The following is an 11,810-nucleotide window of genomic DNA, read 5'->3' as shown; positions in this document are numbered from 1 at the left end:
GGCGACCCCGCGTTCCCTTGCCAACCCCCACCCGCTCCTTTTCCTATCCCTGCAACCGCACGCTGATCCAGCGCCATGCGGCCAGCAAGCACGGCAGCTCGGAGTACCCCTCTGTGCCCCGGCCACAGCCCCCGGACTGCACCAACCCACAGGCTATGGGTCGAACTTTGCTTTCAGAGCAGCAGCCGGTAAGTATGTGTGTGATAGACTCCCTCCTCTGTGTTACTTTATCTAGCTTGAGGTGATTAGCTCTGTAGCGGTCAGCCAAGTTATCTGTTCATTTGTTCTCTATTCCAGATGAACTTGGAGCCCGTCATGAGGGAGTTCATGCCCGACATCGCACTAGGCGTCTCAGTCATGACCCTGAGGGAGCAGCACATGGCAGAAATGGACAGAGAAGGCCCCCACAGCCCCATAGGCCCCTCAGGCCACCATCTGCCCCACGGGCCATGCCCATCCGCCCACCTCAGTCACAATCACGGCCCTGGACACGGCCACTCCTGCAAGAGACACGCCCCCGAACCCAAGCTGGAGGCTCAAGCAGAGTTCCCCGATCTGTACGACTTCTCCTGTCGACCCGCAACCCCGACCTCCTCTCACCCCCTGCCCTCCTACGCAGGACCGGACCTCTACAGCCACAGCTGCAACCCATCCACGTCCTATCACCCCAATTATGTCTCTGACCCTCAGTCGCAGGGTCACCTGCAGGGGCGGACTGCACAAGACACACTACGACTGGACGTCCTCAGTATTAAATCTCAGAGGCACGACGGAGTCCTCGCCAGCCCCTCTGGGGCCCATCCTCACATGGGACACCTCCCGAAGGGGCGCTCGAACGAGACGGACTTGACTCACGGATTAGGCCATTTGCGATCGCCCAGTGGGAACGTGGACAGCTATGAAGAGAGGCACATAGGACACAGAGATATTCCGGAAGAAATGGTTCTGGGTGGAGCTCCAGAACCCCTTCAGCAAGCTCACCGAAACAGCGTCAGTGAGGACTTTGTCAGAGACCGCAGGTCCCCCAGCAAACCCGACTACCCCTATAAGAAATCAGCACTTTAACCCCGGTTGAGCACCACGGGGGTTGAGTTCAGAAAAGGCAAAAAGGGATGAATGGCTGTCCATCATGGTGGAAAGCAAAGCACTAAAACGTGTGGCTGCATGCATGTATGTGTTTGAGAGGAAAAAGGGGGTTATAGATGATTGCTATTTATAGAATCTGTCCTTTTGTCCTACCTCTATCACAATGTGCTATCCATCACACCGTCGGAGCATAGAACAAGTAAGAGATGTCATTAGGAAGTCTGCTGGGTCCTGATGCTGCAGAGGAATACTGGGGTCGTCTGATAACTTTGAATATTAAGGAGGACTCTGTGTTAATTAACAAAGCTCAATGATGAACTGATGGAAGACTTGACTGGTTGACCCTGACTGATAAGAAAATTAGTCTGAAAAAGGGAGCAATGGCACACGGCCCGTGGCAAAGTATTGGTATAAATTATGTGTAAATACATCCGGCTGTATTCTTTTGCCTGCTTTTCCATTTCTTCCTATCGCATTTTTGCTACTTCCTCGTGTCCCCGGATTCTTCCCGAGGACGAGAAAAAGGTCAGACTGCGACACAAAGCAGCAGCTGGATCAGGAAGTAGGTCGTCGGGGCTTGTCGCTCTCCGGAAACAGTCGGATAATTGCGTCAGGCATTAATTATCACGGCGTCTATGTCTGGGTGTGTGTGTGTGAGTTTAGTGTGGAAGATCACGGGAGGGGAGAGGGAACTTTATCGCTGTGATACAACGGAAACCGTCAATGATGACTGACGTTCAGCAACGGCACGGATTGCTGTTGATTTGTGGATGTGGCAGCTGGAGCGAGCGAGTGCGTGTGCATGTCTGTGTGCGAGGTGTTCAGACAATCTCAGTACTGTATGCTCTCATCTCCGGTCAGGTCTGTTGGTACATATCAGTCTGCGGTGATTAGCCAGTCCTTAGCACAAAGTGCAGTGGTCGTCGTGTGAAGAGCCCCCCTTTTTGTTCGTTTAGCATCAGTTGTTCTAATCTAAAGCCTTAACAAGAGTGTGTCATGTTTTCTTTTGGTTAAGTTAATGACTCCCTTTTACTCGTTGGATTGTCTTGATGTTTGTATTTTTTATTTTTTTTTTTGCTTTACCGCAGCTTTGTTCTTTGCCGTCTTTCGGGAGGCGGAGGACATGTGCAAGCAGTGCAAACTGCTGAAGACTGTAGCTCCGCGTCTCTACGAGTCAACCTGATCCAGGTGACCGTCTGTGTAAAAACTCATAGCACTGCAGTAAACATCCGCATTAACAGAAAAGGAATCGAACGCTCGCTCATCTCTCAAAATTGTATATAATGACTCGAGCTCCATGTGGTCTAATGAATTTTTAATGGTTTCTAAGACATTTTTAGTGGTCGTTGAAGGTCTGTGTTTTTACTGTAGTGGACAACACTGTGTTCGTGTCTTTTCGTCGAGAAGTCTCACTAGGAATGTGTGGTGTAGAACATAACAGATTGTGTATCCGAAATCCGTTTCTAAACGTCATGCATCGAGAGCAGCTCGTTCAGTAAAAAGGTGGCGTGGATGTCCAAACATTTCCTCCATATCTTTTCCAACTTTACAGAAATATGCAGAGGATTTGGATATAGTAGCAGAACAATATTTTTAATCCATCTAAGTTGCTTAATTAGGGGGAAAAAATGCAAGAAACCAGATTCCCTGTTTCTTTTTTTTTTTTTGCGCCAGGAAAGTGTCCCAAGTCTTTTTTTGCTTTTTGCTGTAGGAGTCAGTGCCTTCCCCTGCCTGCGGCTGGGCTTTATTGGAGAAATGACTTTGATGTCTATGCAAGCTCTTTTACCAGCTTACTAGCCTGCATCAAGTAGTTCTTTGAAATCTCATGTAGCTTTTTTGTGTACAGTGTTATTTAGCACCTTTTTGAGACTGAAACATCTAAAATGTGTGATTGCTTGTGTTTAATTGTCACAGGTACATTGTACTTGTATCATAGAAACCATGTTTGTAGATGATATTAAGTTGCATTTAGTTTCACTGAATCTATTTTTCTACTGTCGCCTCAAAAGGTGCATAACAGTGGTCAACTTTGGCATCCTCGAAATAAACAGTTTGATATTATGAAATGACTTTCGCCCAATCGTGGTGTCTAGGTTTTTTTTTTTTTTATTTGGAACATTTACATTGCAGGTCTCCATGTGCAGAAATAAAAACTCTTATTCATCAAATAGAACCAGTGTGCAACATCTAAATGTTTCAAGTAGATTCAAGCGTTTTAATAAAAAGTGAAAACTGGAAAAAAAGTACAAACTAGTTTAAAATTACAGTAGATGCAGCAAAAAATCCACTTTATTATGGATAGTTTTAAAATGACACATTCATTAAAGGTCGTCGTGGTGACGAGTTACTAAAATCCTCCATCAGTCCTGCGCCTCTTCTTGGCTCGCAACTCCTCAAAGAACTCTTGAACTGCTTCAGCTGTGACAGCCTAAATGAGAGGAGGAGATATTTTAAAATTTAAAGTTAGACAAAAAAAATAATTTGATTAGTTTTTTTCTCACCTTTCCTTCAGAAGCACACTGTTCCAAAAATTCATTGAGCAAAGACGTCAACTTGTTGATACCTGAGGTTAAGAAGCAGATTGAAACTGTCACATATAGTGACAATTGTCCATTTTTGCTTCCTTTTATTGCAAAACTTGGCCTCCTTACCGTATATGAGTTCCAGCTGCTCCACACGGTCCATAGATTCCAGGAGAGTCATCAGTGGGTCTTGCCCGAACGGCTTGTCCAAACCTTTTTTCTCATAAGCCAGGATGGTATCGGACTGATCCATGAGAAACTGCACTTCTGCTGCCACATAAGCTTTCTTTCAAAAAAATAAAAAATAAAAAGGCATTAATACGTTGATTTTTTTTTTAATATAACACAAGAAAGGTCAAGTCTAAATGGGATTTTAAAATAAAGTCAGATGCCTACCTTACAGTTCGTACAGGTACAGAGTTCAGAGCGCCAGCTGTAAGGCCAGAACACCGCTCCTTGTCTCGGCCTCTCCAACCCCTGCAGCTTCTTCAGCCTGCACTCCCCAGCTTTGGTGCTAACCTTTGACGTCTCGGAGTGCTTTTTTTTACGAGGAGAACTCTCGCTTCCACCCTCCTGAGGATGCAAAAAGGATTAGCTCTCATGTCAAAGTCAAGGCCCGGGGGCCAGATCCAGCCTGCCATTTAATTCTATCCGGCCTTCCAGATCACTTTATTTTACAGTTATTGATGGTCTGATGTTGTCTTGCGCTCATTTTTAACTTGTATAATTTTGACAAAATATATATTTTATGGAGAGTAAAATATTGAAAGTTATTTAAGGTTTAAGTTTATTTATTCTGGAATAATATTCCTGCATTTTTATTACTCAATTATGTTAAAAAGTTAAGGTTTTAAAGTTTAAAAAATTGGCACTCAGATAGCTTTTTAGGCTATTTTGGAATTTACTACAATTTTTTAGGCTAGTTGGTAGTTTAGCTGATATTCCAGCTACATGCTAGCTTTTTTGGCAAATTTTGGTTCTTCATTTTATGTTTTTTAAGCTGTTTTGTTGTTAGGCTACTATTTCAGCTACATGCTAGCTGTTTTGGCTAATTTAGGCTTTTCTTTTTAAGTTTTTTAGGATATTTTGTAGTTAGGCTAATATTTACATGTTAGCTGTTTTGGCTAAACAGTTTTTTTTTCCCTTTTAGGCTAATTTGCCATTTAGCTCATATTTTAGCTGGCTATCAGCTTCAGCATTTTCAGCTATAAACTTCAATGTTTTTAGCTATCAGCTTCAGCTGTTTCAGCTTTCAATTTCAGCGTTTTTAGACATCAATTTCAGCATCTTCAGTTATCAGCAATAGCATCTTAAGTGGCCAAATTCAGCTTACAGCATTCACACTAGCATTATCGCAGGTAATGTTATATATCTAGTTCATAATTATGTTAAAAAGTTACAATTTTAAAGTTTTAAAAATATAGTTTTAGAGTGTTCAATAAATGTTTATGCTGTTCGGCCCGCGACCTAAGGTGTGTTTTGGATTTTGGCTCCTTGTGCGATTGAGTTTGACCCCACTGGATTAGCTGAAAACAGCAATGCAGATTCCTCTGGAATGATGCAGCAGCTGGATGAGGAGTTCTGTGAAGTCTGGCCAAAGCCATGTAGTCAGGAAAAGCAATGCCTCATGGGTCATTTCTCTCTCAATTATCCAGTGGAGGACAAGAACTTGATAACAGGATAAAGAATGCTCTCTTAACTGAGTGGTTTGCTCTCCAGCCCCACCTAGTGGTGAACTGTATACCTGATTAGAATAGATCTCACCTCCTGTCTGCGGACGTCACTGCTGGTTGCTCCCTCATCCCTACTTGGACATTTTTCAGGGCTTTTCTCCACAACTTCCACTTTTACATCCTCCTCCTTGTTGGAATTACTGATTTTTATTAAAGGAGGGTCTGTGTGAGAAAAACAAATTAATTACTCTCAGGATTATGCAGCTATGTGACATTGTTTACTCTGAAACAAGAAGGCTGGATGGCTGTTTACCTGCAAAGTGAGCCGCATACGTCCACAAGAAAGGAGCTTTGTTCATGCACGTCTCACACACCATCTCTTGCAGCTCTTCGGGTTCATCCACAGTGCAGCCCAAGTGCTGTAAATACAAATAAAATAAATAAAATACTGTTTATATTGAGACCTGAGGTGCTTTAGTGCTTACCTTACTGTGAAACCAATCCTCGCAGATGACGCACTGAATCATCTCATCATCATTATCCTGAAAATATTTCCAGTCAGTGACAGTAGAAGGAAAATGTTTATTAGATCATCGCATATTGTGGTGGTACCTCCCCATCTTTGTCAGGATATGGTCTGTCACATGTGCAATAGCAGCCACTGAAGTTGTGATTGTAGCGATTCTTAACATTTTGCTCATCTTTAGACTAGAAACACACAAAAAAGACAAATTAGCATAAATATATTTTTTCTTAAAATATGCATTTATGGGACTTTAAGAACTCACAGGAATCAGCTGACATTGAAAATCTCCAAATTTTCCATTTCCGCAATCGCAGCGAAAATTTCTAAAAGACAACCAAACATAATTAAAAACAATTTAAAGTTCTATAGAAAATAAAGGTGTTCTTTTTTTCTACCTTTTGGTGTAAAGTTCAAAAATGTCATGTCCATCATGGCATTTATCAGCACATGCCAGACATATCCCAGCAGGCTCTGTGGCATCGGGGGTGCAGGTGTTGCAGGCAAACACTGCCTGCCTCTTCACATAACCCTGCAACAAAAAACACACAAATCCAAGTTATATATATATATATATATATATATATATATATATATTAAAAATGTCCAAATTCATAGAAATTGGATTTGAACATATTTCAGTTTTTAGCACGATACAAAAGATTAGAGCTATATTCAAATGTATGATACGTTATTTTTAAACACACTGCAAATATGAGCTATTCTAAAACGAGATTAGATGAAGGAATAGTCCTGTTTGTTTTACCCGGGAATAGGAGCAGTTTTCCAGGTCGCTTCCAGCCAGCACACTCAGACCCTGCACCAGCTCCTCCTCGGTGATGACAAAAATATCCTCGTCGGAGTCCGGGTAGTTTGAAGCCATACTGCGGGAGAACGGCGTCCTGGGAGAGCAAACGTGAGGATAAAACAATAGAGTTGGACCTGCACGGTGAAGGCTGTTGACAAACGACTGTTCCGGGCGGGAGTTTGGATTCACACCACGTGGAGGAAGTGACGCCATCAACAATTGGCGGCAAAAAAAAAAAAAATCTGATATAAATACAAAAACAATCATGATGGGGGTTTTATTAATTATTTTTTTATTTAAGAATATTTGATTTAATTTCCTATTATAGATTAAATTATATTTTAACTCAAGCTTTTTTTTTGCTTGGGTTAGGCTGTAAAAGCCAAACTTTTACTTTTTTAAATGGTAGAGATAATAAAACAGCAATAACTAGCAGTAAAACATTACAAACACACACAAAATTAAGGTTTCAAACGAGATTCAAAGCCAAAACAACTGACAAATCGACACATTTTCAACCTAATAATTTGCTGTAAAGGCTGTGAAATGTTGAGTTGAAATATTTACTAGACAAAAAACTTAATACAGCTTTTTTCAATTACTGGGCACAAATTATTAAGTGTTAAATTGATAACAAAGTTTTCCTACCTTTAGTCGACACCTCTAAGCAATAAATAGGCAGTTGAGCCTTTTGTTAAAATGTTTGTTTTTGTAATAAAGCTTATTTGCGTTTAAAACGTTTTTAATATAATTATGAAACCAAACAGTTTGTTCCCTGTTTGTAAAATAGCTGGATGTGGAAAAACTGGTTCTGCACATGTTTATCTGGCACTAACGGCCAGCAGGTGGCGGTACTGAATCACTTCTAAAGCTGTCACTGATAAACACAATGCGCTGTTTCTATAATTGTGGTGATTCTCATGCTATCAATCGTGTATTGATGCATTGGCGGATTCCTCCAACAACCCCGTTTATAAATCAAGACTTTGTATTTACAACCTTTGGTTTAAACTCGTGTATTTATGAAGTATAAGTTTCCTGAGCTTTGTACAGCACCCTTGAATGCATCTCTGTGCGGATAGGCCGGAAGTACGATCGTAAAATATTATAAAATAAAATAAAATAATATAATATAAAAGGAAACTTAAAATTGGAAGAAATAAATGTGGATCATTTAATTTATTGGCATAAAATAATCTTTTTTTTAAGAGTGTTTTTTGTTCAAAACGTTCCATTGATGGGAATTTTGTAACCCACTCTAATGCGCCGTAAAACACGAACTGAAACATATAATTTGGCCATTTTGTTTAGGATTGTACAAATAGTGACTATCAAGATGATAGATCAACAAGATAACAGGAGCGTCAATCATTGTTAAACCAACAGAGCGCGAAAATAAAAGCACGTCAACGTAGAGAGCTTGTGATTTCCAAGGGAGCCGTGAAAGCAGCACCAGTCCTCAGGATCCTGGGTGTGTACAGTCAGGTCAGAGCCTGAGAGAAACAGCAGAAACATCTCAACGTGAGTTCAGCTGCGCCTGTCATCTGTCACCTCGGTTCTTTCTGCTTCTTCAACTCAAGGACCGGGAATGGAAAACTCTCCAAGATAGTTTCCGAAGAACATAGGGGCGAAACTGTGCTAAAACTAATAGGTTAGTTAGCTCACCATTAGGCTCTCGCTGTCATGTTAATTAGTTAAGTCACTTGCTTCATTGTAGGCTAACGATTTGCTGCTAGCTGTGTTCATTTCAGCCGTCGATAAAGAGGTACGGTTCGTTTCACGGTTTGACATTTCTTAGCCTTGTTTTCGAGCTAGCTTGTACTTGTTATTTGAATCGCTTAGCTGATTGTCAGTGTGCTGCTAGCCAGCTAACATTAGCAGTTAACAAGCGGTCAGTTTGCTGGTTCGCCTGATGCTGAACCACATCCTCTTCATTTTTACATTTTTGTAACACCGTTTTTGAAGACAAACTGTTAGAAAGCGGTACTCCTGCTCGACTGAACTAATTAATTATCGAGCGCTTGAGTTACTACTTTCGCTGAACTGGTTATGTGTTTCTGCGCTCCCGGTTGTTTGGTGATTTCCTTCTTTCCCTCGCAGGTTGAGCCTGTTTTTGCATCATTTACTTCCAGAGAAGAAAACACAAAAAACAGTTGGCCGGCAGAGATGCAGACTTTCCTGAAAGGCCGGAGAGTCGGCTACTGGCTCAGCGAGAAGAAGATGAAGAAACTGAATTTTCAGGCCTTTGCTGATTTGTGCAGGTGAGCGATTATACAGCTGCGTGGGTTATTGGTTACATGAATCACGACAAACATGTTTTCACACCGATTTTTAAAAGTTATTTTAGAAGAAATATCTCTAGTCTTGAATTTAAACTCTGTTATTAATCACAGACAACTCATTTCCCCTGGTAGTTCAGTTTTATAGCCTCTTCAATGCTGTCATATCTGTTCAAATGTAATCATTTGTCAGTCCATCTTTATTTATATAAGACGTATACCTGTACAAAAGTAAAAATATGAACAAACAGGAAATTAAAACACAAAAACTGCAATATATGTATAAAAATGAAGATGAGGTATTGCTAAAATATTTATGAAATGCAACATATTGGGTGTGAAGGCTTCAAAGTCGTAGTACTTCAATTAGATACTAGTAGAACAATTCAAATTATTCTAATTTACTCAAGAACTACCTGAAACTTGCAAAAGAAAACAAGAAAAACATGTCTGTGGTTTTAATGACAGTGACACACTAAAACAGAAAGAAGTCAGGTTGCTGTCCTTTTAAAGTAAATCCATTTCTCCTTTTCGTTTACCAAACAATGTTACCTGCTCGTCAGTTTAAAGTATGCATCTTGAAATCTGATATTACAATTTTTTTTTTTCATTTTAAGTCGTCCTACAAAAAAGAAGAGCTTTTGATGCGAAATAATGTTTTAAAGGCCAACAATTCTGTTGTTAAAAAAATAAATAAGCTGACTAAAGTGTTAAGTTTTCCTCCTAATATGCAGGTTTTTAGTTTGCTCTGTTAACCAGGTAGATCTTGAGCCGTTTTACAAATCTGCAAATGTTACCTTTTAGAACAGTTTTTCTAAATAATTTTAATACAGTGCAACAGGTCTTAAAATTCATTGAATTTTTTCATTGAGTTTCTGAAATGACTTCAAAGAAAAGTCAAGACACCGCATAATTTTGAAACAGGATGTAAGGAGGAACCAATTATCGAAAACTTCAAAGCCACCAGTGAAATTTAATCACAGAACACGTGTGATTGTGTATGCGAATGGGTCCACAAGCACAATGGCAAGTGGATTTTACAAAAGGCTATCCCTTTGCTGTATTTGAGGAACAAATTAGTGCAAAGGTTTACTTTATTACTCTAAAATGGCCTCTTATTACAGAGTAGATTTTCCATAGATTTTGTTGTGATTGGCTACTTCGCTTATGACAAATGTGCTCTTCACTTTTCTGAAGCGAGGCTCTGTGATTGTAAAAAAATAAAGAGGGATGTTTCATCAATGGTTTTTATGGACAAGAGTGAGCACTCTTCTTGCTAATAGACAATCTTTGAATGTGAAACTGCTGCATTCAAGTTTGTAAAAACCGGTGCATAAAACTGGGACAGACCAGTAGACTTTTCTAGATCTGAATGTTTCTTTATGAAGTTTGTACCTGTACTAATTTTGACATTTTACTATTCATCAACATTTTAAAGGAACTCTTTCTATTTAAAGATTCAATTTGATCATCTTTAACTCACTATGTTCTTGACTAAAGTGACGCATTTTGCATCACATTAAAACTTGCATTTTTGTTCTTAATGTGATGGAATTACATTATGAAATTGATTCAGTTTATAATTTCAGTTCACAAATACTTAACAAATATAAACATTTCGCCATTGTAGGCAATGCATTTTTTCATTTGTCATGAGTAGAACTCTCCAACACGACTAAAAGTCTAGATTTGTCCATTTGTAGATGTTTGATTAGTGCTTTTGAGTGTTTTTATTTTGAAGAATTCTAGTTTCTACCAGAAACGTTCAGTTAAATCAGAAAATTGTGAACAATCTTTAAAGTTTAATTAGAAAAACCCACTGAAACCCGTAGTTGCACAACTCATTGAAACATCATACACGTTGATGACAATTGCAGATCACAGTAGGAATGAAAATTATTTATGACACCCAGCGAACATAGTTATATAGAAAAACGAAAGTGAGTGTAGTTTGAACATCAACCATTTTGGGCTTTCCTGCCACAAAGGTATTCAGCAGATAATCTTTAGTGCTCCATTAAACACACTATAACACTTAGGTACATTTTGTTCTTAAGCTAAGACCTGTTGTACACATATTGTATGTTTCTCGTTGTAAACTTAACACACATTTGTAATATGTGGTTGAAACGTCTCTGAGTTTGAAACGGAAATGTTGTTGATGTTCTGTTTGTCAGCGGAAAATGCACTTATCTGTAGAAATGCATTACTGCTGGTTCATTGTGTCTGCTCTTTCAAAGATTCATTAGCCTTGAAAAGGCCACCATCAATGGAGTCTACTGTACTGGAGCTTATCTGTATCCAACAGATGGGATTACTTAAGATATGATTATATATATATTTTTTCTTGTTTTTGCAGACATGAATTTTGCTTATTTGTATTATGTAATATATGGACTGGAGTAGAGGTTAAGGGTTTGACACTTCCCTCATCCCCTCTTGCAAAATGATTAATTTGAATGCTTATTGTCAAATCCTAAGTAAAACAATGGAAAGTAAAACGACAAATGAATGAAGAATAGCAAAGGTACAAAATGTTTTCATATTTTAGCAAGAATGTACACCAGCAGGTTGGGTTTTGTTGACTGGATTTTCACCTTTCTCACAGTGGTGTTGCCTCACCAAGTGACCCGATTAAGCCAGCACAGATTAGAACACTTTAATCCACACATTTTTAATCTCTTCATAAACCTCGGAGAACCTTTCCCTTTCCTTCTCTCATCCAGCCCACCCTCTCTCTCTGTGCTGATGAAAGTAACTTGTCGAGGTCAGATATTTAGAAAATGTGGTGGAAGATCACGAAGGTCAGCTCGACTGTTAATATTTTCCCTGCATTATCTTTATCAGTATAAAAAAAAAGTCGGCCACCAAAATCCAAATTAACTTTTTTTAATGACTTTTTTTTTTTTTTTTTTTTTT

At 39.4% G+C, this 11,810-nt stretch overlaps 3 protein-coding genes across 11 annotated transcripts in view; 2 read left to right on the top strand and 1 right to left on the bottom strand.

The window, feature by feature from the left end:
• Positions 1 to 3,155, top strand: part of btbd7 (BTB (POZ) domain containing 7) — a gene marked incomplete in the record, with an annotated part of 22,648 nt that extends 19,493 nt beyond the window's left edge. The window contains 2 exon segments of the mRNA XM_024267872.2: positions 1 to 188; positions 298 to 3,155. Coding sequence (XP_024123640.1) covers positions 1 to 188; positions 298 to 1,065 — 956 coding nt within the window.
• Positions 3,156 to 3,340: 185 nt separating this feature from the next.
• Positions 3,341 to 7,413, bottom strand: LOC112143708 (putative E3 ubiquitin-protein ligase UBR7). Of its 2 annotated transcripts, XM_024267891.1 has the most exons (12): positions 7,261 to 7,413; positions 6,571 to 6,706; positions 6,203 to 6,336; positions 6,070 to 6,130; positions 5,894 to 5,989; positions 5,767 to 5,823; positions 5,595 to 5,700; positions 5,373 to 5,503; positions 4,005 to 4,181; positions 3,738 to 3,894; positions 3,588 to 3,649; positions 3,341 to 3,514 (listed from the first exon to the last, which is right to left on the bottom strand). In XM_024267891.1, the coding sequence occupies exons 2-12, from the start codon at positions 6,685 to 6,687 to the stop codon at positions 3,434 to 3,436; spliced, it is 1,179 nt and encodes a 392-aa protein (XP_024123659.1). In that variant the 5' UTR covers positions 6,688 to 6,706; positions 7,261 to 7,413; the 3' UTR covers positions 3,341 to 3,433. The 2 variants fall into 2 exon arrangements, with proteins under 2 accessions (XP_024123659.1, XP_024123651.1); XM_024267883.2 differs by lacking the exon at positions 7,261 to 7,413 and having other exon boundaries at positions 6,571 to 6,814.
• A 571-nt stretch (positions 7,414 to 7,984) lies between these two features.
• The window catches only part of itpk1b (inositol-tetrakisphosphate 1-kinase b), a 26,983-nt gene continuing 23,157 nt past the window's right edge, over positions 7,985 to 11,810 (top strand). For 2 of the 8 annotated variants that reach the window (XM_024270103.2, XM_024270039.2), the window contains exons 1-2: positions 8,020 to 8,263; positions 8,713 to 8,873. In XM_024270103.2, coding sequence (XP_024125871.1) covers positions 8,779 to 8,873 — 95 coding nt within the window. In that variant the 5' untranslated portion in view covers positions 8,020 to 8,263; positions 8,713 to 8,778. Of the gene's footprint in view, positions 8,378 to 8,712; positions 8,874 to 11,810 lie in introns of all 8 variants that reach the window. The other 6 variants (XM_024270062.2, XM_024270047.2, XM_024270084.2 and 3 more) reach the window with 6 other exon arrangements.

Source organism: Oryzias melastigma, linkage group LG22, assembly GCF_002922805.2.
Source record: "Oryzias melastigma strain HK-1 linkage group LG22, ASM292280v2, whole genome shotgun sequence".
NCBI classification, from domain to species: domain Eukaryota; kingdom Metazoa; phylum Chordata; class Actinopteri; order Beloniformes; family Adrianichthyidae; genus Oryzias; species Oryzias melastigma.
This window is presented reverse-complemented; position numbering and strand designations above follow the sequence as displayed.

What these genes read in the sequence shown, in the direction of transcription:
- LOC112143708 (XM_024267891.1), bottom strand. Translation starts at nt 6,687, where the DNA reads ATGGCTTCAAACTACCCGGACTCCGACGAGGATATTTTTGTCATCACC. An exon ending in AAAACTGCTCCTATTCCCGG is followed by an intron (nt 6,337 to 6,570) that starts GTAAAACAAACA and finishes TTTTTGTTGCAG; the next exon opens with GGTTATGTGAAGAGGCAGGC. An exon ending in TTTGAACTTTACACCAAAAG is followed by an intron (nt 6,131 to 6,202) that starts GTAGAAAAAAAG and finishes GTTGTCTTTTAG; the next exon opens with AAATTTTCGCTGCGATTGCG.